Raw genomic sequence first — 27,313 nt, 5'->3', positions numbered from 1 at the left:
TAATAAATTTCTAGAATTAAATTAGAACAGCTGATTCAAAATAGCCTAAAAAATCTTAATAATAATAATTACGCTTCACAGCAAGAAGAAATGTACCATATGTACCCGCACAAAGTCGATATTGTGTTGCCTACCGTTCGACTCAATGGCTAGGGTTGTAACTACCTTTAATAATTATTACCAAACTAATAAACCGAGTGATGCGAAATAACCATAATTCTTTTAGAGTTTGATAAAATGATCAGGCAGGTATTTTCTTTAATCCTCTGAATTCTCGGTTACTAAATTGTATCGTTGAAATTATTCTTAATCGCGTAAATTTAATAAATAATCATATGGAAAACACTTTTCATTTGTTTTTTTACTTTCACGCCCAACTACTATACAATAATTACGTTGTTTCGGTATTTTGACGAGAAAACGCAGGAAACATCCGTTGTATCATTTTAGATAGATTGTATATTTTGTATCTGTAGAATTGAAATCAAAGCTATGTATATGTTGTCTCCATTCTTTTCTTATCGGATTGTTGATCCCAATGCGAATGCGTCACTTAAATTTTATAAAAGACAATTAAGAACATCAAAAATAAAGTGATACGTAAATATTTCACAGTGCAATATATTATGTAATTAATAATAATTATATATTTATGAAAAAATAATTACATCAGATTTAATAATAGCAATTGTTTTGAATGTACATAATATGAATAAATGATTACATCATAATAGTAATAATCACAATTGTTTTATTTCCCATTTGTTGCAACCCTAGCATATTTTCATGTAGCAGCAGAAGTACCTACACTGGCGGCGCGGCGGCATCGTGCGACATCATAGGCATTGCCTTACTAGGTAAGTTTATAATGACTCATTTCTTTTATTATATAATTTACGTTTTACTTTTACAGAATCCGATTCAATGGATTATGAAGACGAGTCACACTACGCCATACGATAGTGATGATGAATGAACATTTCAATAAATGCATGCGTGTTTTTTTATGTTGTTTTGTAATTGTTAATTGTTTCTTAAATAAAGAAATAAACTAAATATTTAAATGATGATTTGTTATTTGCAACACAACTTTATATTTGAGATTCTTTACAAATGTATATTTAGTTTTGTATCATCAAATTTATAAATTTTATTCCATAGTTTTCAAAATTAAATGTAAATGACCATAAAAACATTAATAAAGTAAATCATTGATGTAAGGTCAGGGAACGTAATACATATATACATCTGACCATGTAGAAGCTAAGTCTTGTTGACTGCTGAAGTCTGTAAAGTTTTGTTGTCTGCTGAAGTCTGTACGCAATGAAAATGTCTGCCGTTTCGAAAATAAGTTTTTAAGACCCTAATAAATAAAATATATGAATGGCAGATCTGGTCAAATACTTTCAAAATTGTATTTTTTTCAGCACTTTCATAAGTGTCTGCCAGAATGTTATCCGCGTGATAATGGTCTGCCATTGTTATTTTCCGATAGTAATAATAATCTATTTTCAAATATCAAAATGGCAGACGTGGTCAAATGGTTTCAAAGTTCGCCAAAAATTTCCACCTGTCTTACCTAAGCGCGCGCCCCGTCCACCACTCTGGGCTTAGTGACTCCTCATCTCATGTATAGTAGGTATAGGGGAATCAACACACAAAAATCCAGGTCTGGTCAAATACATACAGGTAGCTTTGCGCTAGCTCTCTAGCTATTACTTCTTATGGAGAGAAAACGTAAACATGTACCACGGGCGAAGCCGGGGCGGACCGCTAGTAAATAATAAAATAATAAATAGTGTATTAGATTTGTTATTGTATCTTGTATACCTACGAATAATTATTCTTACGTCTTGTTGGGAAATGTTCAAATACCTACCTATTGAAATAATTTACTGTTACAAATCATTAGTGTTATTAGTTTTGAGTGAATAGGCATGGATCAGAAATTCAGAATATAATATGCTACTAACTACTCAAATACATACATGTTTACACAACAAACACCACTGACCTCTATAACTATAAGTTATAGAGGTCAGTGACCGTCAGTGACAAACACTATGGATACCTACGCTCGCGAATGCAAATTCGGTGATTTACTAATTATTGATACCTAGTCATTGAATTCGTTTTGAAATAGCCTGTACTTTGTAATTTTTAGTGTTATAGACATTTATAAAATGTGGTGCTCATTTTTTTTTGTAATAAATTATCCTGCTACGCTATTGTATTTTCGTTGTTTTATTTCAAGTGAACACCCATACAATTTTGTCACGAGCCGCCTCTGGCCTCTGGGTGAAATCAACCAGTCAAATGATTTTTGTTCTAATTGTATTTTGGTAGTAGTTTGTTTAGAATTTACATTACCATTGTTTAATTTTTATTTTGTATTTGCAGTAAAATAAAAAGATGAAAAACTTCATTAGGTATATTGTACGACACCTCACTCTGAATCGCGCTAGCGAAATTTTTTCGTTACAGAGCACATATACAACTTTCGGACAATCTTCATTGAGGCCGGCCGGCAAATCGAGTATGTCGAAAAACTTCACTTATTCGATGGAGGTATTCTACCTTCCTTCCTCCACAGTTGTGGGACCCCGACGTGCATTGAACACGCAGCTTTCTGATACTAGTAGCTAAAATCAAAACCACAGATATGTCTGTGATCAAAACCATAATAATATTTTTACCTATTATTTTACTAAAAGTCGAGTGCATCGAAATCGTAAATATGTTTTTCACCTTCCTGGTTTTTTTTCCATAGTAAATAGTGTTTTTGATTTGTTGTTGTATGAATAATTATTCTTACTTGTTGGTTATGAAATGTATATTGAAATAATTTACTTTTACAAATCATTAGTGATATTAGTTTTGAGTGAAAATGCTTGGATCAGCATAATATCATATTTGCTACTTCAAATACATGTTTTGATAAAAAAAAAAACAATAGTGTAATGTAGGTAATAAAATAAAACTGCGTTTTATTGTAGGTAATCAATTTTGACATTATTTATTTCCCAAAATTACAATAAAATAGTTTACGCCAACAAATATAACTTTTATTTTTATAACAATCCTACTTCCTACTAATGCGAAAGTTTGTGAGTATGTGTATGTGTGTGTTTCACGCAAATACTACTGAACCGATTACAATGAAATTTAGCACACATATAGAACGTAACTTGGACACATTGAATAGGTTTTATCCCGGAAACCCCACGGGAACGGGAACTATACGGGTTTTTTTTTGAAAATGCGGGCGGAAAGCTAATCGTTCATAATAATTAGGGTTGTAACGGAGGTCTACTTAGCGGAGGCGGAGGCGGATGCGGAGGTAAAGAGGTTCGCCTCCGCGGATGCGGAGGTTAACGGAGGCGGAGGCGGAGGTGAAATTTGTTGGGAAAATTTATAATTATCGTCTACTTCTACAAACGACTGCCAAATTTCATTAGTTTTCGGCTTCATCACGTTATTTAAATAACAATAACTAATAATTACGCACAATATTACTTAAAACAATCACGGCTCAATTGCAACTACGCGGTACCGAACGCTTTGACAAGTTGATTCCTGTTATTCATTCACTCACACTCCCACCACCCGCTTGGCCGTGTTCAAACAAACAAACAAACAAACATTTATTTATTCAATTAGACTTCTTCGAGAAGCACTTTTGAAACGTCAATACATAATTTTAACATCTACAACCGATTCGGAAAGCAGTATCTATGGAGAAGAACCGGCAAGAATCTCCATAGTTGCTCTTTTAAATCATTTCAGTATTACAATTGAATTGTTGTTCCCGCGGTTTAAGCAAACTCCCGACCATTTCACTTGAAAACACGCAGCCGAGCGGCCGCGTCGCCTAGCGTCGCTCCTTGCGCGTTGTTTGTGATCTTAAATGGACTTCCGATATGACTCCGCATAAATTTTGCGGAGGCGGATGCGGAGGCGGAGGTTAAATTCTTTGCGGAAGTTCCGCAGTAACGGAGGCGGAGGCGGAGTTCCGTTACAACCCTAATAATAATATAAACCGTAGCAGGTGGCGTTTTGAAGTTTTGTCTACCCATACAGAAAAATGAAAACCACAGGAGATTGCCCAAGTGACTATGGCACTTGGTATCGCAATCAAACTTATTGTGTCAAGATGAAATATAGCTCAATTTAAAGCTTGATGTTAGTACTTTTAGATATGATTAAAGTTTTTATGTAAATAAGCCGCAGTTCGCGACAATAAAAATAAAACAATAGTTTTATTCAACACTTCAAAAAACTACTTAATCGAGTTTAAACTAACGATGAACGTTAAGTTTTACATTTATTACATAGGTAATATTTTAATTTACAAGACAAATGTGAAAAGTAAATCGTAATTTAAACATTATTTCAAAATAACATCGAACAATGCGTCGAACACATTCATTTGACATTTCAAATAGAAACTATGACATATGACGTTTGCAAGAGAGATAGATATAGGTATGTGTCAAAACAAAACTTTTACTTTTATTTCTATTTATTCGGTATAATTACAACTTAATAGTGATAAATATGATCATTATAAATACAAATAGGAATTAACAATATCACGAACACGTGACACAACTAGTATTTTACCGATTCCATACGTAGTCATACATGTTTCAAAAGAAAAACTTTTACTTTTACTATTATTTCAATTTATCCGGTTTAATTAAGACTTAATATTGATACATATGATCATTATAAATACAAATAGGAATTAACAATATAACGAATACGTGGCACAACTAAAATTTTACCGATACCACCCGTGGTCATTCTCCTTTGTGGGTCATTTGTAACAGGATGGCGGTTCTACAGCGAAAAAAGAAAAATGATGGTCAGAACGCTGATACCGGATACCTTAAGATACTGTAATATAAAATATTACTAGATTAGATAAAATATTATAGGTAGTATCTTCACCGTGTGTGACGCGCTTTACATTCACGCCATCTAGAGTTAAATCTTTATCATTTTTGTATACGTCTGTGTGTGTAAACGACCCTGCATGCAATGACAGATGTTAAAACGCATAATTTTACCGAATTGGGTGGATTTTAAGGCAATGATATAACATATTTCAATAAAATATAATATTCAGTAACCGCCATGACTATTCCTAGGTTTGATGACTATTCCAATTACGCAAAAACTCAAATAAACTAGAAATGTAGAATTCAGCGCCATCTAGCGGGATATTGGCTGGGAACAGATCGTAGCAATCACCTTAAATCTTTAAAACTACGCACGCAACGGATTTTGATGCGGCTTTTTTTAATAGATAGAGTGATTCAAGAGGAAGATTTTAGTATATAATTTATTATGTTTTAGGCAAAGCGGGCGAAGCCGCTGGCGGAAAGCTAGTATTTTATATTCTTGCTTTCTTATTGCAGGCACTTATAGCAATAGCAACAGAAGCATTTGTCAAGGAATTAGGGCTAGAAGACGATGCCTTGTTAAAAGGGAACGTGCAAGTAAGAGATCTGCCAGCGGGGACGTATATCATGAAAGAGGAGAGTCATAAGGTAAGAGTTTGGAAGAGAAAGAGTTTCTTAGGGGAAAATTTATTATCTATATATAAAAATAAGTCGAGTTTTCCTTCCTGACGCTATAACTCCAAAACGCACGAACCGATTTCCACGGTTTTGCATTCGTTGGAAAGGTCTCGCTCCGTGAGGTTTATAGCAAAAGGTGTCTCCGGTGGCGAAACGGAGTTCGCCCGGTTTGCTAGTTATCTTATATAAATAAAAATGTACAGATTGATTTGTTGATTCTATCTGGTATATGTATGAAAATAATAGACATAAGATGAGAGATAAGTAGAGTCGAAAAGACCAGCTTAGAATTTTTTGGCGGTTTTTATTTGTTGAAACTATTTTTAGAATCTGAAGTTTCGTTTCAAATTTCTGTGTAATTTATTTTTATTATTAAATATTTTGTTATTAATATCCCTTTTAATTTTCCCAAGCTCTTTTATAATATCCCCGGTGAGCCACAAATTGTGCAGGTATTTATCAGAATTACTCAAATGGGCCTGCTATGTGAATGTTACCTACATTTTGTTCCATAAGTATCATTAAAAAAAAATGAACATTTGAAAAGTTAATCATAGATAAATCCTACAGACAACATTTACATACGAAATTTGTCCATTCATATGCAGAAAACATAAATTCCTTTCGTAACTAAAAAACTATTAGTTAGATATTTTTGGGATTCGTATCGACGACATCGCTATTTTTAACGATCATAAGTAATTTCTCGACATTGCTGCCAAAAAAAATAATGCATAAAACATCTTTGTTGTTAAATTGTTTGAATGTCCGTCTGCGTTTGCGAATTAGTATAGATTTTGATGTATTTTTTGTAAAATGTGGTTTTAGATACAGTTCAATTAAATGGCTTCTTTTGTTACGTTTAGGGCCGATTTTTCAATGCTTGGATAAAACTTATCCGTCCAATAAAGTATTACACGAATAACGATTAGAATACGTTTTTAAAATGGTAGTTTTATACATTATTCGACGAATAAGTTTATCCAAGCATTGAAAAATCGTCCCTTAGATGAAAAAAGTCTGTTTTATCTAAAAGATATGCTTCAAAATTTCATAAAAAATTACCAATCTTAATGATTGGTGTCGAATAATTAAATGAAAGAAATAGTATGATTTTGTCTCTTTGTCTCTCTTTCAAACAAAATTAGCATGTAAGAATACATTGAAAGCAAGCGGAATGAAATATCCTTTATATTACAGGACGTAGCATTGGTGTATTTGCTTTCTGGAGCACTTTTGGTGTCGCAAAAAGTGGCTGAAGGCGAGGGGGAGGTTCACATGTTTACTGCTTATCCTGGTACGTGTCTCAATTATTATAAGTTACTAGCGGTCCGCCCCGGCTTCGCCCGTGGTACATATTTCGCAATAAAAGGTAGCCTATGTTCTTTCTAAGGGTCTAAAGATTGTCTGTGCCAAATTTCATCAATATCGGTCCAGTAGTTTATGCGTGAAAACCATACGTATACATACACACATAATTACATAATTACAAACCTTTCCTCTTTATAATATTAGTATAGATATAAATTAAGTATAAACTATTTTAATTACTGGGTGCTATTATAATAAATTTGGTGCTTTGAAATCCGACTTTAATTCTTTGAAATATGGTTAAAAATATTTTTAGTATTGACCAAAGATCCTCTCTCATCTATTTAATTAAATTTTACAATATAGATAAGACGGCTTTTTATATTTTTGAATAGTATGTTGTAGGAAATCCACATTTCCTTTTCTAGCTTTGCTTAAAGAATATGATATTTCACTAATCTTAAGTCGAGGTGGAAGACGATTTACTATTATGTAATATTTTCTCGCTGTGTTATTTTTATGTCTCGCATTAGTATTACTAATTATCGTCGTATTTTGATTTCCCAAATTTTATTACCTTAAGACTATCAATATCAATATCAAATAACTATCAGTCTATCAATATGATGGAGTAATGCATTATTTTCTCAGCTATTTCTTTCTCTCTTTATCATTAAGTAATCACTGTTACTGTCTCGTTTCCACACAGGTGAAGTCGAAGGCGGTCTAGCAGTACTTACAGGGGAACCGAGTTTCTTCTCGATCCGAGCGAAACATTTCTCTCGAATCGGTTTAGTACCAAAAAGCGCAGTATACGGTATAATGCGTGACAGACCCTCCGTAGTGCTGCACATCGCTAGCTCCGTGGTCAGGCGTCTGTCGCCCTTTGTGAGACAAGTGGACTTCGCGCTTGACTGGGTTAGTATGGGAAATAAGAAAAAAAGTGCCAAAAAAAAGGAAAAAAAAACTCCGAAAAAGTGACCAAAACCTTTCAAAGACAATCATTTAGATAACAATCTATTTAACGAATGTATGATTGATGTGATAAAATACGAAATTGTGCGTATCTTTAATTTGTTTCTCGGCTCATCCTGTGAATTAAGCAAAGTAATAAATAAATCTATTAAACTTATTTCCCAAAAAAAATTTGTCACTTAAATTTTGTCCACTCCTTAAAACAAACTACTATTCTCAACTAACACTGCTATGATAATAACGGTACCATACCATTTTTTACTCTCAATCTATTATAGCTATGATAGTTTACCTGCATTTTGAACATATTTTTCTTCAAACTTTTCTCATATACTCCAATAATTTCCAGGTGTTCCTCGAATCCGGTCGCGCGGTATATAGACAAGATGAAGAATCCGGTTCCACATTCATAGTGCTCAGTGGTCGGTTGAGATCGGTTATAACACATCCGAATGGAAAGAAGGAGCTCGTGGGGGAATATGGAAAAGGGGATTTGGTGGGGATTGTGAGTATTCGACCATTTAGATTTAGGTTTTGATATGCATGACAGATTAATTTTGTAAGTAGAAATAGTTATAATTGAAGTGAAACTTCTTTATCGGGGTTGGAAAAAAATTTTGTGTAACATTTTTTCATTACGCGTGACATTTTTCCGTTACGCGCCATCTTTTTCTCATCCCTACCACGCGTGATTCGACGTATTTCTGTAAAGTTGCATAGAGTAAATTTTTTTTTTTAAAATAAGGTCATAAAGAAGTTTCACTTCTTACGTGTGTACACTAGTACACGCACACATTTTTTTCTATGTTGTTTAACTTTATTTTTAGTACTCAATAAAATATCTCAATTTGACCTTCCCCAGGTGGAAATGGTAACCCAAACGCGTCGAAGCACAACAGTGATGGCGGTCAGAGATTCCGAACTGGCCAAGTTACCGGAGGGTTTGTTCAACGCGATCAAACTTCGATTCCCGGTTGTTGTCACGAGGCTTATCAATCTGCTGGGACATAGGATTTTGGGTGAGTTATTAAAGTTTGGTAATGTATTGGATTGTGGTAAGGAGCAAATAGTACCGTCTTTTTTTACGAATAGATTTAATGAAAAATTTTTGCGTTTTGAAGCATTTTCTTTCCCATTTTTAACAGGGATTAGGAATAGAAAGAATGATAGCATTTATTTCAACATACGCAAACACACAAGACAAGAATGACATTATAAATAATGTTAATTACGATTTGAAGAAAAATGTTTTTTGTTGCCTTCTCAAGGTTTCTGGCAAAACAACATTAGAATCACATTTTTAACTTTATTTAACAGATTTTTCGTATATTTTGAAGTGAAACTTATTTAGGTGCGTTGAGAGTAAAATTTGAAGGTCGAATCATGGCATTACGGTCACGTCATGGAATAGGGTGACGATTTTGGTATCTTTGAATCTTGCCAAAGAAGTTTCACTTCTGACAAGTATGTTAGGCATACACGCCCTTTTTCAACTATATTAATTCTGCTAATCCACGATCCTGGCAAATATTAACAGATTTTTACGTATATTTTTTGTTGTTTTTCCAGGGTCCTGGCAAAAACCGACCGCCGGTCTGGGCGCGACGGGTATCGAATCCCGTCCCCTGCAGCACAACTTCTCCACCGTGGCAGTGGTGCCGGTCAGCGATGACGTGCCGCTCACCGCCTTCACATATGAGCTGTACCACTCGCTGTGTGCTATCGGTAACTGATCTATGTAATATATAGCTTGCTAGTAACGCGACGGGAATCGAATCCCGTCCCCTGCAGCACAACTTCTCCACCGTGGCAGTGGTCAATGAAAAAAAAAGACGTGTGACACTCGGGGACTGCCGCGGTAAAGCTATTGCATAGCATCCCTTCAAGCCACACCTCCGCGCCCGTCCCCGTGGGGAGCGTGAGGTTTTTTCGTTAAGGAATTTCTCGATTCGGTCCCCGCGCTCAAGGCTCGCGATAGAAGCTATGCAATAGCTAAAAAAAATATTTAAGAAAAGATTGTTGGTTCCACAAAAAGTCCATCTTATGCCAGGCATGAGCCTAGCGTAGGTTTTTAACTAGATCTATAAGTAAAAATGATCTAGAACAAATATAATAATTAATAAAGCGGCTAGCTAATAAATAAGCGGCTAGCGGTTCGCCTAGGCGATTCACGCAAAGTTATTCGGGTGTAAAGGTAGTTGTGGATTCTAGAAACTGAATAAAATAGTAATTAAATAAATTGCAACTTAACTTTCATTACGTTTTTGTTAATCACATATTACTGTCGAGCCAATTTAATAGGCAACATTTGACGTCTATCAATTTTATCTTCGAAGAGAGGTAACCTGCTTAAAAACATCGATTAAAGTGAATTAATCGATACGGATTTGAAACATTTGTCAATCGAATTTATTGATTTATGATAATTTTTATTCACAAGTAATCAATGCATTCGATTCTAGATGTCACATTTCGATTTTTAGAGTAACGTCTCTGGTATTTAAAAAGAAAAAAGGTTTATTGACACAAAATTGTAGTGACGTCAGTTCTTCAATTCAGAAATTGTTTATTATGTTTAAAATGGTTTATCAGTAAAATGAAATCTTAAAATTACTTGTATCGGTCATTGTTATTATAAATATGTAGTCGTAATTGAAAAAAGTCAAGCAAATGTGCAGTTCTAACAAAACGAAATATCATGTTATTCTATGTCGTCGTTACTAGGTTACGTTCTTGAATTTTGTTGAACTGTCAAATGTTGCCTATTAAAATGGCTCTACTATAAATGCTATAATTTTAACAGAGAAATTTATTTAAAATATTTTTTTTTTCCAGGTCCCACAGTGCGATTAACATCGGATGTAATTAGGAAGCTCCTGGGACTAACCATAATGGATCCTAACAACGAGTATCGACTCAGTTCGTGGCTAGCGCAACAAGAAGACAAACATAAGGTAAAAAATTAATCAAGGTCCATTTAATAGACGATAAAGAATTATTTTTGTCAATGTGGCAAAGAAAGTTAATTCTTAATTTGTAGATATCCTCAAGTGATTTCACCTTGATTTTTATTAGTTACGACTAGTATTGTGCCTTACTTATTTTTGTTAAAAATTAGGTCTACCTGTTTTTATAAGATAAAAATATTTCTGTCTTTCATCATACTGCACCGTTTCTATTTTGCAACGCCAAAATATTTGCCAAAAAGATGGAAGTCCTGGGTATTTTTTCCAAATCAACAAAGTAGATGATATCTAATCATTACAAATTTTGTAAATATTTTTCTATTATTCGTCTATCTATTTATTTATTTGAGTAACACCACATCTATACTAAATATTATAAAGCTGAAGAGTTTGTTTGTTTGAACGTGCTATTCTCAGGAAGTACTGGTCCGATTTGAAAAATTCTGTTGGTGTTAGATAGCCCCATTCATCGAGGCACGCTATAGGCTATATATCACCCGCTAAGACCAACTGGAGCGAAGCCACACGGGTGAAACCGCGGAGCGCAGTTAGTCATACATAATACTTTATTTTGCAGGTGACTTTATACCAATGTGATCCAAGCCTCACACAGTGGACTCAACGTTGTATCCGACAAGCCGATTGTATTCTCATCGTAGCCTTGGGTGATAAACAACCTGTTATTGGAAAAGTATGTATTATGTAGAATTTTTATTGTTAGTATGGTTAAGATGGTACTTTTGGTAAGTTTGGGTGTTTGTAGTAAGTTGTATCTGGAGCTATGAATCAGATTTTCAATTGTTTCGCTAATAGCTATAATGATTATCTTAATATATATAAATCTCTTTTCACAATGTTTGTTCTCAATGGACTCCTAAACCACTTAACCGATTATAATAAAATTCGCACACCATGTGCAGTTCGATCCAACTTGAGAGATAGGATAGGTTTTATCCCGGAAATCCCTCGGGAAAGGGAACTATGCGGGGTTTTCTCTGAAAACGCGAGCGAAGCCGCGGGTGGAAAGCTAGTATAATATTAATGTTACTACTATAGGAACATGGAACTCCCTATATTTTTTATTTTTTTTAAGTGAATTCAAATAAGAAAGTATTCCGTATAGTTTACGGATTTTATGAGTTCTATAACTTTTTTTTGGAATAAAAAATATATATTCTCATTTCAGATCGAGAAAGAGATTGAACGTCTTGCGATTCGAACACAAAAAGAGCTGGTGCTACTGCACCGTGAAGGTATCGTATTTCATAGTTTTATATTTAACTAGGTTTCCGCCCGCGGCTTCGCCCGCGCAGTCAAAGAAAAACCGTGGGATTTCCGGGATTGCGTCATTTTCCCGGGATAAAAAGTAGCCTATGTCCTTACTCGGGTATCAAAATATCTCCATACCAAATTTCATGCAAATTGGTTCAGTAGTTTAGGCGTGATTGAGTAACAGACAGACAGACAGAGTTACTTTCGCATTTATAATATTAGTATGGATTATTTCGTTTCGACTTTATATGGAGTAAAGGATATCTTTTTTAAGAATAATTTTGATGTCTTTTATGTTTTTCCGCCTTCTTGGTACAGTGGTTGACGTGTGAGCGTAGTACCGAGGGGTCCCGGGTTCGATTCCCGGTGGAGACGAAGAAAAAAAAATGTCTCGGTCTGGTAGGACATAGAAGGCTGATCACCTACTTGCCCCTAAAGAAAATCGATCAGTGAAACAGATGTATAAAGCATTGGACTTCACACTTATGTTTTTCCAATGTGCGTTACATCTATGGAACGCTCTGTAGCATTCACACTTTATAAAAGTCTGATCTTACCTCTGAGAAAATCTCATTCAATTTTCTAACGTGATTAAATCATACCGTATCTGACCTAACTTCCCCTAATCTTCACTACATAGTATAAAACAAAGTCGCTTTCTCTGTCCCTATGTCCCTATGTATGCTTAAATCTTTAAAACTACGCAACGGATTTTGATGCAGTTTTTTTTAATAGATAGAGTGATGTGAGTGTGAGTGAGTGACAAAGCGGGCGAAGCCGCGGGCGGAAAGCTAGTACTTTATACATAGATCCCAATAAAGCCCAACCCCCCCAGGTGGTGCGAACCCCACGGGCACGGTGCACTGGCTGAACATGCGCACGTGGGTCAGCCAGCACCATCACGTGCGCTGTCCGCACAGGATGTTCACGCGCAAGAGCCAGTATCGGATCGTGAGTATAACTAAATTTACTTGTTAAATGTACCTGCGTATACGAGTTCACACTCGTATACGCAGGGGATGGGAATGGCTCGTTACGTCGCCAGTAACTAGGGTAAACACACGTCCGCTCACGCCTGGGGCTCCTGCGTGACTGTGCTCCCCACTACCCGCGAACCCGAGACATCCGGGGATATAGTACCTATACTTTACTCAAACACTACAGTACTGATAAATGATGATGATGATGTTGAAAAGTTGAGCTAAAAGAAATTGGCAAATGTTGTGTATATTATTTTATCAGAAGAGCACTTCGATAATCGATATACATATACGATATATGACCGATGTGGGAAAGTTTAAAAGTTTGCTGAAGAATTGACATAAAATTACGAAATTGACATAATTTTATGACATTATGTCTGTCCGTTTTTTTATCTTTTCTTTTGGTGTTGCGCTTGATTTCCTCTTCCTTCGAGCGGAAGGGACCTTTGTCTAATGCAAAGTGGGGTCAAAATGGTGTCTAAAAGTGTATAACAAACAAACATTTTGTATGTTATGCGTGCTAAAATGAACTTTATTGTCATAATTTTAAATGTCAATTTCCAGAGCGAGCTGTACAGCAAAGTCCTGATGTCGGAAGCGAGCGTTCACTCGGACTTCAGCCGGCTAGCCCGTTGGTTAACTGGCACGTCGGTGGGGCTGGTGCTGGGAGGGGGTGGGGCCCGGGGCGCCGCGCACGTGGGGATGGTGCGCGCTATACAGGTGGGGACATACTGGTGACGTGTGGGGACACAAAGGTGACGTGTGGGGACGTACAGGTGACGTGTGGGGACTGGGGACGTACAGGTGACGTGTGGGGACGTACAGGTGACGTGTGGGGACGTACTGGGGACGTACAGGTGACGTGTGGGGACGTGTGAGGACGTACTGGGGACGTACAGGTGACTGTGGGGACGTGTGGGTACATACTGGTGACGTAAAGGGGACGTGCAGGTGACGTGTGGGGACGTGCAGGTGACGTGTGGAGACGTGCAAGTGACGTGTGAAGACGTGCAGGTGACGTGTGGGGACGTACAGAGGACGTGTGGGGACGTACAGGTTACGTGTAAGGATGTGCAGGTGACGTGTGGGGACGTACAGGTGACGTGTGGGGACGTACAGGTGACGTGTGGGGACATACAGGGGACGTGTGGGGACGTACAGGTGACGTGTGGGGACGTACAGGGGACGTGCGGGTACATACTGGTGACGTGTGGTGACGTAAAGGGGACGTACAGAGGACGTGTGGGGACGTACAGGTTACGTGTAAGGATGTGCAGGTGACGTGTGGGGACATACAGGTGACGTGTGGGGACGTACAGGTGACGTGTGGGGACGTACAGGGGACGTGTGGGGACGTACATTTGACGTGTGGGGACGTACAGGGGACGTGTGGGGACGTCTAGGTGACGTGTGGGGACGTACAGGTGACGTGTGGGTACATACTGGTGACGTGTGGGGACGTAAAGGGGACGTGCAGGTGACGTGTGGGGACGTGCAGGTGACGTGTGGAGACGTGTGGGGACGTACAGAGTACGTGTAGGGACGAACAGGTTACGTGTAAGGATGTGCAGGTGACGTGTGGGGACGTACAGGTGACGTGTGGGGACATATATGTGACGTGTGGGCACGTGCAGGTGACGTGTGGGGACATACTGGGGACGTGTGGGGACGTACAGGTGACGTGTGGGGACGTACAGGTGACGTGTGGGGACGTACAGGTGACGTGTGGGGACGTCTAGGTGATGTGTGAGGACGTGTGGGGACGTACAGGTGACGTGTGAGGACGTACTGGGGACGTACAGGTGACGTGTGGGGATGTAAAGGGGACGTGCAGGTGACGTGTGGGGACGTACAGGGGACGTGTGGGGACGTACAGGTGACGTGTGGGGACGTACAGGTGACGTGTGGGGACGTGCAGGTGACGTGTGGGGACGTGCAGGTGACGTGTGGGGACATACACGTGACGTGTAGGCACGTGTGGGTCATACATGTGACGTGTGGGGACGTACGGGTGACGTGTGGGGACGTACACGTCACGCCACTCAAAGTAAACTAATTATTAAGTGAGGGTAGTTGGATCGAACATCGAACTATCCTGCATCTATTATTCCATCCATCCATGTAAGGTGATGTTTTCTAAAATTTGAAAAAACAAAACAATTTTAGGAATTACCTGACGTCTTCGTATTATTCTAGACTCTAGAACTTAATAAATTCAATACAAATTACTCATTAACTCAAATAAACATTACAGGAGGCCGGCATTCCTATAGACATGGTGGGTGGGGTCAGTATCGGTGCCTTCATGGGTGCTCTATGGTGTATGGACAGGAACATCACGAACATCACGCAGAAGGCGAGGGAGTGGTCGCAGGTTCGATGCGTTTTTTTGTTATAATAGTAATTTATTTATTTTGCCGTAAATTATTCAGTTGAAAAGGAAAATAAACCATTGGAATTCATTTTTTCTGTTTCTTAATGATAAATATATTATTCGAATTGGTACTATTTAGCAAAATGCCCATTTGTATTGAAATTCAAACATTTCTTCCGATCATTCGATCCAGTAACGGTGCTAGTAATTACATATTATGAAGCTATTGAGAAAATGCTTAAAGTTATAGTCTGATCCATGTTATTTTCTCTGTCTTGCCACAAATCGTATACACACACGCACACACACACACACACACACACACCCACACACGCACGCACACACACGCACACACGCACACACGCACACATGCACGCACACACACACACACACACGTTCACACATAGTTACACACTTATAAATAAAGGCGTTAATATAGGCACAGATTTCATTTAGTTTATAAATTAATAAATAAAAATGTAAAATTTAATCTTAATATGTATAAATAATGTCTTATCTTTATGTATAAATAATTTTGATTGATAATATCAGATAATTTTTAATACCTAATATATAATGAGTACCACTTACCTTATTGTGTTATCAGGAAGGGTTGCAGGCCTACGATACAAGCTGTCTTAGTGTAGGTCTGCAGGTCATATTATCTTTTAATCATCAGGTCCTATTATGATATCCTTGTATTTTTATGTTTAATTAATTAAGATAATTATTTCTATGTATTTAATTTTGTATTTATGGTGAATAAATGATTATGATTATGATTATGATAAAAAATAGCTGTGTGCATGTTTAGGAAAGGGATAATATTAATGCTTTGTCACTCGTACGATACGAGTAGTAAATACGGAATGAAGTTTGTGGTCCAGGCGGTGATGAATGCAGACGCATTATGACCGTGCGGAATGGTCGTGGTCAAATCCACTATTACGCCATTAGCTACAAATTATGGTGAATTTCGACTCGACATAGTATTGTGCGAATAGTAGATTACTAGATTGTAAGTCATATATATATTTTAAATAGCTCTTTGTTATGGGCTTAAATAATTGTGAACATTTTCTGAAAGGGCGTAATGTCATACCTATTATGAATAAAATGTGATAAATAAAAAAAAAAAAAAAAAAAAAAAAAAAAAAAAAAAAATATTTTGAATGTGTTCATACTTCATAGTGATGTATGGTAGTAATAGTAAATGGTAAAACTATGTTATGACGATTCAAAAGTGCGTTTAGTAGAAGTCTAATTGCAGAAGTAAATGTTTCAATTATTTCGTCAAATTTGACGCGTTATCAATTCACGCGAAAATTTAAAATTAACACTGTTATAAATTGGATGGCTGATTCATATCTTTTGCAGTTGCTTGCTTATTTGAAACCTGTCGCGAACTCGCACTTGGCCGTTTTATTTTAATAAATATCCTCATTCCAGCGCATGACCCAATGGGGCAAACAGCTCCTGGACCTCACGTACCCAGCGACCTCCATGTTCTCTGGGAAACAGTTCAACACGACAATAAAGGCCACCTTCGGGGAAGTGCACATTGAGGATCTGTGGCTGCCATACTTTACTGTGACCACGGATATCAGCTCGAGTTGTATGAGGGTGCATAGACATGGTGAGTTTGGGAAGGGAAAAATTTAATGGAAAAAATGGGTATTAAGGAATTTTTAACGGATTTAAATGCGATTTATTTATTATTGCCCTGTGTGTCATCACCCCGGGACCAAGCTCGCTGTGTTTGAAACGTCGGGTTAAATAATGTAACAAATAAATCTCGTTTAAAAGTCCTAAAAATAACATGTGTTATATGTGTGGAGTGGCGAAGGGACCCAAAGTGAGTCTTGGCCTCCGACAATAAGAGCCCCTAAAAAGAACATAAAAAAACATATAATAATTCTAAAGTAGAAAAAAATCGATTGTGAAGCAGGATTCGAACCCGCATCTTTTGGCCGTGCCGTGGCGAGCATGGCAGCATTACTGAATTATAAAGCTACAAATTAGGTGTTAAGTGTACTTTTAAAACTAGATAAATACTTGCGTAGATTTTTGAATTAATAAATATTAGATATTCAGGCCAAAAAGTTCAGAATATGATTTACCTTAGATACCTTATTAAAGCATATCCGGCTTGAAGGACCAAATTTAATTCCACAGTACATTCAACGAAAAACTTCAAATTTGAAATGTTATTTTAAAATAATAATGTAAAAAATTTATATAGTCTAAAATATGTCTTGTTTTTTGTGTAATGTTGTGTGTGAATAGTTAAAATTTTACATATATTTTAATGTATCAAAATCACAGTGTTATTTCCAAATGAACAAGTGGGTTCCAATTTATTTAACTTTTATTGAACATGACGAAAATACATTCCATGGACAAAAAAAACATTTGTATGAATGTACAGTTATATTTTCGTAATTTTTCATTCGGTAGACGCTAAAATGTTAGAAAAATTAACACAACACATTCATGGACAGGAAATTGTTTTTATTTTATTTAACAATTTATTTTGCACCTTTACTAACCTGTGAAAATAACTAAAATGCATGGTTGTTTTTTTTTTTTATTATTTTAATTACCAATAGGTTGACAACTGCCGACCGGTACACGTTAAGCTTATCATGTGTCAGCTATGCTTCATGGTATCAAAGATAATATGCGGATTGTCTATGTCACCATAGATCATCAATATCTATGGTGACAAGGCATTTTGAACCTTAACCCATTTTGTTTAAGACGATATTTTATTTTCACTATTGGTTTCGCCGCTACAGTGATTATTATTTCCCCCCTACAACCACACTCACTTGCATTTGTGTCCGTCGATGTAAATGTTTACGAACAGTTGGTGTTACAAGATATTATTTTTCGTTAAATTGTTCAGTTTAATTACAAATCCGACATTTGCTTTGGGTGTTGCCACTACTCAACCGAACGCTTGTGATTGGTTTACCGAATAACGCTTTGAATTTGGGAGTTTTTTTTAACAATGTGGGAGATCATTGACTAAATTCGGTGCGTTTACAATGTCGGGTTGGGTGTGATACTGTGCCACATTTCTGTGATCTCTTCGCCAATCATTCATCTATTCTTCATGTACATGCATGAGTGTGGTTCTTTTTATCCCATTTTTCAAGTATTTTGTTTATTCCATCGTCATCACTGTAGTCGTAGTTAGAATAATTATCGTCATTGTGTTTTTTTTTGCATGCAACATTTGTGCTCATTACGATTTATGTGTTGTTGCTGTAAGAAAATATTTACACGTTGAAAATTGAGCTGTTTATTCGAAATTATCTTTTCATTCAGTTTATAGCGACGTAATATTAGTTGATTGAAGTACAAAATTCACGTTACATTGTTATTGATCATATTATTAAAATGCTATTTATTTTAGGCATTATAATTTCGCTTATCGCAGAATATCTATTTTTATTTACTATTTGTAATAACACTCTATGTATAAACAATTCTATCGGGTCAACGGACCGCAAACTAACATAATCCTTCTGGTTTTGGTGGACTGTAACCTCGCGTCACTGTTTCCTTTCCATGGATAGTGTTACACGTTATATCTGTGCACTGTGTCTGTCGCACGGGGTTGTTCTGTGATCGAGTTAGTGCGAGGCAGGGATAGTGTAAGGGAGAGAGACTAGCGGTGACTAACGGTGGATTTGCATCAAACGAACATACAGCTAGAACTAGAGCGAGAGCGTTCTTTCGTGTTCTTTTAGTATTGTATTTTTAATATTTTTTTTTTTGGGTTAAAACCTTTGGCGTAAAACCTGTTCATTACTTGTTATGAAATAAATAAATAAATAGCGTTTTTAGTGTAAAGAAAACTCGTATTCAGTGTTGTTTAGAATTAGAATATTGCATAGAATTCGAACGCAATAAAAACAGTGAAAGAGTGCTCTACTCCTGTTTACACTAAAAAATGACATGGTGGGGGTAGAATGAGCATCGTGTGATGTAAATCGAGCCTAACGCAATGCGCGTCGCAGGTTCCTGTTTACGAATTTGATAAAATGGGGGTAGAATGAGTCGTGTGATGTAAATCGAGCCTAACGCAATGCGCGTCGCAGGTTCGCTGTGGCGTTACATTCGCGCGTCGATGTCGCTGAGCGGCTACATGCCCCCGCTCTGCGACCCGGTTGACGGCCACCTCCTATTGGACGGCGGCTATGTGAACAACCTCCCAGGTAAACCAATCACAGCGCCGCAAACACCCCCCCTTAACGTGTCGGGATTAGGCTGAGTGTAAATATTTCTTGCGCGATTAGAGTAGATGTAGTTCATCTAACTGGTTTATGGTATGTATCTTAACACACTGCACTTCCTCTCGATATCTTAACAGCGCTGTGCCATTCTAGTCAATATTTACACTCGGTCGGGCAGGTAAGTGGCAACGCTGGCGATTGTCTGGAGAATTTTTTAGTCTTGAACACCAGCTGTCGGTAGTGGCGGGTTTCACTACGCATCTATCAAACTGAATAAAAACTCTGGTCAAAGAGAAGTTCACACTACAGACCAAAAATGCTGACGTCTATAATATAATCTTTTAGTCTCCTTATGATGTATACTGTCAGCTACATCACCAACTTATGTTAACTTCTTAAATATTCGCTTTCACCTGACAACACTTACATGTAAAAAATCTTGACACTCGACATAATCATATACAACATACAACAGTGTTTTCAATCCCCTTGCCATCTCCTTGTAAATAATTCAACATTACACACAAAATCCGCCACTGCAAACCAAATTGTCCAGACAAAAGTATCGTTCAGTGTGAATGTCAGGTGTTCTATGGAGGTACTGCAGAGCGTCCATGAGCATAGCGGGCATCTTCCCGCCGATTTGCGATCCCACAGATGGCCATCTGTTGCTCGACGGTTGCTATGTTAACAACGTGCCAGGTAACTGTTTTAAAAGAAATTCCCCCTTTTGCTATAAATATATTCATGATTTCAATAGTCTTGTACTCATTAGTAGATAAAGTTGTCAAATGAATATTATTTCCCAGATTTTTCCGTTTTCTGTCATAGGATTATAATTTCCTTCATTTTATTCCAAAATTTAAAATCACATATAATTCGTGACCTCTCTCTTCTCTCCTAATAATCCATACTAATATTATAAATGCGAAAGTAACTCTGTCTGTCTGTCTGTTACTCAATCACGCCTTAACTACTGAACCAATTTGCATGAAATTTGGTATAGAGATATTTTGATACCCGAGAAAGGACATAGGATAGGTTTTATCCCGGAAATCCTACGGGAACGGGTTTTTCTTTGAAAACGCGGGCGAAGCCGCGGGCGGAAAGCTAGTTCTTCATAAAATCTAGTTTTCCATAATTTCCTTCATTTGGTATAGAAGCCAAAAATACATCAATTCACCTTTAAAACATTCTAGAAAGCCCTAGAAGGTTCATCAACTATAGTTTACATAAAATGATCAAATGTTCCAGCTGACGTGATGAGGTCACTTGGAGCGAAACATATCCTCGCGATCGACGTGGGTTCACAAGACGATACCGACTTGACGAATTATGGCGATGACTTATCTGGCTGGTGGCTGCTTTGGAAAAGGTATGACTAACTTGTAAATTAAATGGAATCAATCAAAGTGCTACAGTATCAGTCTCACTTTAAATGAGTATAATTAATAAATAATATAAAAAATTAATTTATTTGCCTTCAAAACTTAAAACTATCGATTGATCTGATTATCTCGTAACAGATTTCGTATCATTTCAAAAGACTAAATAATTATATGTCTCATATTTTGCCTAAATCATATTCAGATGTGAAGTTTTAACAATATCACAGACTTAAGTTGTATGTTTTCAGATGGAATCCATTCACAACTCCAGTGAAAGTGCCAAATCTTCCTGATATTCAGAGTAGATTGGCATATGTGTCGTGTAACCGCCAGTTAGAGGTAGAGATTTTTTTACTTATTACAGATTTCCCACTTATTGAATTTAAAATTCTTGTTACAGTTAAATATTTTCTTGTTTGATCATTTAATATAAAATATTTAGAAATCATTGACATACACCGGAAAATCGAAGAAAACAGAAGTCACAAATCGTTTGTAAAACATAAAAATATGAAAGAATAATATTGGGCCTAAGTATGAACCCTGCGGTACTCCTGATGACACAATGACGTTACCTTATGCATTTTTATCGATTTAAAGCTTCGAACAGTTGTCAATTATGGATGGTTAGGTAAATATGATTCCCCCAATCGCACCAGAGGCATTGAAATGCAAGGAAAACTAAGTTTATGAATGAAATATTAAAAGTGAACAAGATCGAATGCTGTTCATAATTCAAATGTTAAATTTGTAATCTACAGCTCTACAATTCAGGCTCGGTCCGTAATCTAATATCCTATTTTAACGTGATAACGTTTTTAAAATCGTTTTAGTCGGGTGACATGTTCAGAAACTTGTGTCACACCAAAACCTCACGAGCGCGATCGCAGGTATAACGAGAGAGAGACGGACCGATCTCCCGTCTCATCTCGAGCGCTGCCACCAATAAGACGTTATCACGTAAACATCTCGATCGTAAACCTACTTTACAAACAACCAATTTTTTTCAATTTACAGGAAGTGAAAAAATCCGACTATTGCGAGTACATCCGGCCACCCATAGACGCGTACAAGACGCTCCAGTTCGGTTCGTTCGACGAGATCCGCGACTTGGGCTACCGGCACGGGACTGCGTACTTCGAGGGGCAGCGCCGCGGGGGGGGAGGGGGGGTCAGCGGGGCCGCTGCGGCCGGCAAGCGGCATGATGCACAGCCCTCGCTCACTGAGTGAGTGCATACATACATACATACTGTCTGACTGACCGGTTGGCTTGGTCGGTAGTGGTCCTGCCTTTCAAGCCAGAGGTCGTGGGTTCGATTCCCACCCGGGGCAAATATTTGTGTGATGAACATAGATGTTTGCTCTGTGTCTGGGTGTTAATTATCTATATTTATTTAAAATTATATATTATGTATGTTTATCAGCCATCTGGTTTCCATGACACAAGTGAAAGCTTAGTATGGGATCAGATCGTGCCGTGTGTGAAAATGTCCTGAAATATATTTAAAAATACTTACATACATACATAATCATATACACACTCGTGTACAACATCATAGCTGACTTGACAACCCACGAATATGACACTATGACGAATACAGTAACATTACACCTATAACAAAACAGCAATGCTTCGGGTAATGACAGTAATATTACACAATATTATCTTAGCCATCAATATTTGACCTCCCATTTTTTTACAATTAAACAGTAAGAACTTTACAATATTTTTTAGTCCACACAACCTTAAACCTTTTTTATTACAGACCTTTTTTAAAACTGACATTCTTGACTTTGAAATTGACCTTTTTTGACGTGACAACGTCTTATAATTCGATAGAGCACGCACGAAAAAACATGACTCATGCGGCGTTACCTCGCTCTGAGGCGTTCCATGTAAGGCTTGAAGTGCGAGCGAGAGCGCGGAACGAGCGACAAAGAAGCACAATCGGACGTTGTCACGTTCAACTATCGTCAGTAAACCGACTTTACAGACAACCAATTTTTATTCCAGTTACACATTCACGGATCTCGCACAAATGGTGTGCTCGGTTCGTACGGCCCGAGACATAGACAACGAGTCATCATCATCATCGGACTATGATGATGATCAGCGGCACTTTGAAGGTTACGCGTCTGAACCCAGCGGGGGGATAATGGAGGTTAGTACAGTTTAGTTTTTGGTGTACAGGTTCAGAAAGAATATACCGGCCGAATTGATAACCTTCTTTTTTAAGTCGGTTAAAAGTTACGTGACATAATGTGTGGATGGCCCCTAAGAGGTGGTGTTGCACTTTGGGTATAGATTTTTTGGGTTGAGGATGGGATGCACCTTGAATGGGGGGGGATTGGTTTGCACTTTAAAGTTTTTTTGAACTGTGATGCATTTTTATGGTGTGCAAATAAACCATGAGGGGTTAACTTAGATCATTAAGTAATGGATAACACTCGCAGGCGTTTCCCCTTTTGCCGAGGTATAAGATTATTCGAATTGAAAAATCTTATGCTTTCATAAAAACTACTTGCGTAATCGATTACAAACACTCTGCGTATTCGTAAAACATTGAAAGGACGTCTGCGAGTGCTCCGCTAAAAATGCCGTTTTGCACTGTCAAGTCTTGCAGAAGCAATTCAAACATGTCGAATATTAAAAAAGATGGAATAACCTTTAATTTGTGTATATTTTTTTATTTTTTTAACATACATTTCTAATTAAATGCAATTTCTAATAATCGTCGATGTATCGTTTAGCGATATGATCAAGACAAATAATCGAGTCATGTTTAGAGAGAGAGAGAGAGACGAGACTATCATGGAAAGAAAATATACAAATTTAATCTTTATTAACTAAGAGATAAAGTTGAATTTAAAACGCGATAATGAACCGCATTCCTTACGAGACTATCTTTTAAAGAAATACAAATTTAATCTTTATGATATAAGTTATAAAGTTGAATTTAGAACGCGATATTGAACCGCACTCCACACGAGACAACTTGGAATGAAATACAAATTTAATCTTTATGAACTTAGGGATAGAGTTGAATTTAAAAACTCGTCGCTTAAAAGGTCGTAAATTTTTACGACTTTCGTGACACAAATTATTTTTGTGAATGTGTGATTGTGTTTCAATAGTGTGAGTTACCCTCCCCGCACCAAAATCAGCAGAAAGTTTAGTTAGAACATTTGCCAGCGTACTCCATCCATTACTTAATGATCTAAGGGGGTTAAGGATTTACTTTTTGGAACAGAACAGAAAGAAAATACGTTACTTTTGCAAGAATTTTTGAGTTAATTGGTGCAAATATAAATCATAATTGGCAGAGAGTAATAGAATTTTTAATTTAGACCTTTTTAGTGTAGACTGTAGGAGTAGTATATAACTGTGTAGGTGTGTTTTGTGATTGTAGAATAGTTTTTATTAAATAGAAATTAAAAATTGTGTATTATAGCTGAATGAGTTTGGTAAGGACCATGTTAGCAATGGATTGGGTTTTGATAAAAACATTTAGAACTTCATGTTTAGTAAAAATTATTTTTCCACTTGATTATTTATTTTTAAAATAAATAGTTTTTGGTTAGATACAATAAACACTTTCTCCTAACTCATCTCGCTAAAGAGAGTAGTTATGATGACCATTTTAAATGTCAAAGTGTCAAAAATTTCACCATTAACATTACTACCAACAAAAAAATAAACAACTATAATTTTTTCTCATATTAATCTTATATCTAACAATGGTAAATATATTACGTAGATGGCATCGAGTGTAGAGGAGGCGGCGTGGATCAGCGACACGGAACTGGTGCGCAAATATAGATGAAGCACGCCCAGTAGTGTAGTGTAGATTTTTTTTTAATTTTTGTCATTTTTTGTACTTTTTTTCGTTGTTGTTACGTTAATATGGGTATGGGCTGGTCGGGGTGGGTGTAGTTTGCGGAAATAACAGATTTTTGAGTGGATAATACCAAGAAAATGGAAAAAAATAATTATCTTTTTTCAGGAGAATTTGTAAGGTTTTTATTAAAAACTTTGCTATTTTCGCAAGCTAATATTCTAAAGGGGCTTTATATTTTATCATAATATTGCACTATTATATTATGTGTTTTAATTTAAGGTTATATTAAGCATAACAACTTTTTATTGTCTACATGCTTCTCATGATATTTTATATATTTAAACACTTTTATAATTCGTTATAAAAATCACGACAATCAATGAAACCATTTTACACACACACACTGCATTTAACATAGTGTAGTTCCTATTTATCGTTGCTTTAAATGCCCTCACACAAATTCATAAAGCATTTCACCCAGTATTTTTGCAGTTTAACATTACGTCCTTATCTGTATAAGGTAAATTATACGTTAACCTGCTCTTTTTTTCGTTTATATTGTTACTATTTAGTAGTTACTGCTTCGTTTCTTTCTTTCGTCAAAGAATATAGAAATTAATAAAACAGAATAGTCACTGGGAAATATTTTAGCCCTAGATTCAAAGCTTAGAAACAACTGTTTTACATGCTATTCAACCAAAACGAAAAGCATACACGAATTTACCACTTTTGTTTCACACACAGCCATCACAATTACAATGCTTTGCCATTCGAAATGTCATTATAGCAATTTATTATTCTACCATTTTTGAAGTGAAAACTTCTTTAGCGGCGTTGGGTATAAAATCTTAAACTCGCGTCAGGACACGTGACTTGATCGAAAAAGCGTAAGACGGATGGATATCAAACACGCTCAACGTTAATAATCAAGTTGGTTTTCACTTCTGCCGGCACTCCCGGAGTGCAACCTGTCTTTTTTTTCTGTGAAACTTACTATATTTCTCTGTTTCTAACTTAAAACTTTAACTTTTCCAGGAGGGCCTTCGCACCAGGCGTGTAGGAGGCTCCCTGTCCCTCTCTGAGGACGAAATAGACTCTGAGGCCGAATTGTATGATCCATTGAACAAGCGTGGTGGGGCCAGATGAGACCCGACCTTGCACGATCTGTGCAAGGCCCTGTATACATACGTGCAGAGTGAGCGCGAGAGCAGCTAGTGAACGTGTAAAGTGAAAGTGTGGGGTAAAGTGTAAAGTGGGGTAAAGTGTAAAGTGAGACTTAAAGTCGTGAAGTGTAAATTGAAGGTGTGTAGGTAAATTGAGAACTTGCTGGGAAATTGTAGTGACAATATGTTGAAGTGTATGTGTGTGGTACGTTGGTAAATGTAATATGACCAAATGTTGGTAAATGTAATGTGACCAAATGTTGGTAAAATGTAAATTATTCATATGTTTGAAAAGAAACGATTGTGCTAGTATGGAAAACTGAGAGAAAGTATTTGGGTAAAGCTCAATTGCTCTTTTATCAGTATAAATCGTACATTTCTTGAATGTGAAATTAGATTAATCTTTCCAAACAAAAACTTGTGTTATGTATGCCAAATGTTATTATTATTAAGTATTATCTAAAAGCCAACATTTTATAGAGAAATTATGTCTCGAAGTTATTTGCTTTGTAGAATCGTACTAAATATATGAATAAATAATAAAGCTTTATGATTTTGGGGCTATTATTCATAATGTAAATATATGGTGCAAAAATAATATTAAAAATATTTTTAATTCCCATTTTCCAAAGTAAACTGTGATGTTTGTAATTCGAAGTATTACGCTGTATATTTGCTTTATAGAACATAAATAAATGAAAATATACAGGAATAATGTAGCTTCCTGTTTGTAAATTCAAAGTTGGTTAAGAAGTTTTGGAGTTTCATTTGTACAGACATACAAAAAATGTTTTTTCTTATAGTAGAAGATAATGTTGTAGATTAAAATTTTCAGCTTGTCTGCCTTAAAATTGCTCAATTTATAATACTAATGGTTAGGGAGCCAGGTGCAAATTTGGTTAACTATTTCCTCTCAAGAGATAATTCGTCAGACGCATGAGAGTATAGTATTATAAAGCCTCGTGAACGTCAGCTGGCGCTCGGTTGGGGGGGTGAGCGGTTGTAGCCTCCCACGCACATAGGAAAAAAAATACATTCATTCATTCATTTCCTCTCAGCTAAAAATTTGTCAAATTGTAGCTAACCCAATATCTCAACGAAAAAAAATAGTCAGCTGGTTACAACATGGTGTATTATACGTCAGCTGGTGTCTCGAACATGAAAGTTAAATTTAAAGAAAAATTTATTTTCCGTTATTTCCTCTCAAACAAAA

General features: G+C 36.6%; 1 protein-coding gene across 3 annotated transcripts in view; it reads left to right on the top strand.

Annotated features, from left to right (window-relative positions):
- sws (patatin like phospholipase domain containing sws) overlaps positions 1 to 26,967 on the top strand; it is a 53,391-nt gene extending 26,424 nt beyond the window's left edge. Inside the window, exons 11-30 of one of the 3 annotated variants that reach the window (XM_089713379.1) lie at positions 5,424 to 5,555; positions 6,786 to 6,882; positions 7,606 to 7,814; positions 8,221 to 8,376; positions 8,734 to 8,890; positions 9,441 to 9,596; positions 10,707 to 10,825; positions 11,415 to 11,528; positions 12,024 to 12,090; positions 12,945 to 13,060; positions 13,657 to 13,812; positions 15,347 to 15,466; positions 16,916 to 17,102; positions 19,576 to 19,692; positions 20,296 to 20,412; positions 20,965 to 21,085; positions 21,347 to 21,437; positions 22,116 to 22,324; positions 23,113 to 23,260; positions 25,973 to 26,967. In XM_089713379.1, the coding sequence (XP_089569505.1) occupies positions 5,424 to 5,555; positions 6,786 to 6,882; positions 7,606 to 7,814; positions 8,221 to 8,376; positions 8,734 to 8,890; positions 9,441 to 9,596; positions 10,707 to 10,825; positions 11,415 to 11,528; positions 12,024 to 12,090; positions 12,945 to 13,060; positions 13,657 to 13,812; positions 15,347 to 15,466; positions 16,916 to 17,102; positions 19,576 to 19,692; positions 20,296 to 20,412; positions 20,965 to 21,085; positions 21,347 to 21,437; positions 22,116 to 22,324; positions 23,113 to 23,260; positions 25,973 to 26,083 (2,700 nt within the window). In that variant the 3' untranslated portion in view covers positions 26,084 to 26,967. The remainder of the gene's footprint in view (positions 1 to 5,423; positions 5,556 to 6,785; positions 6,883 to 7,605; positions 7,815 to 8,220; positions 8,377 to 8,733; positions 8,891 to 9,440; positions 9,597 to 10,706; positions 10,826 to 11,414; positions 11,529 to 12,023; positions 12,091 to 12,944; positions 13,061 to 13,656; positions 13,813 to 15,346; positions 15,467 to 16,915; positions 17,103 to 19,575; positions 19,693 to 20,295; positions 20,413 to 20,964; positions 21,086 to 21,346; positions 21,438 to 22,115; positions 22,325 to 23,112; positions 23,261 to 25,972) is intronic. The other 2 variants (XM_089713370.1, XM_089713362.1) reach the window with 2 other exon arrangements.
- The last annotated feature ends 346 nt before the right edge of the window (positions 26,968 to 27,313 follow it).

Source organism: Colias philodice, chromosome 3 (genome assembly GCF_061535455.1).
Source record: "Colias philodice isolate Cphi_HAF_F1 chromosome 3, ilColPhil1 Martin Lab GWU primary, whole genome shotgun sequence".
NCBI classification, from domain to species: domain Eukaryota; kingdom Metazoa; phylum Arthropoda; class Insecta; order Lepidoptera; family Pieridae; genus Colias; species Colias philodice.
This window is presented reverse-complemented; position numbering and strand designations above follow the sequence as displayed.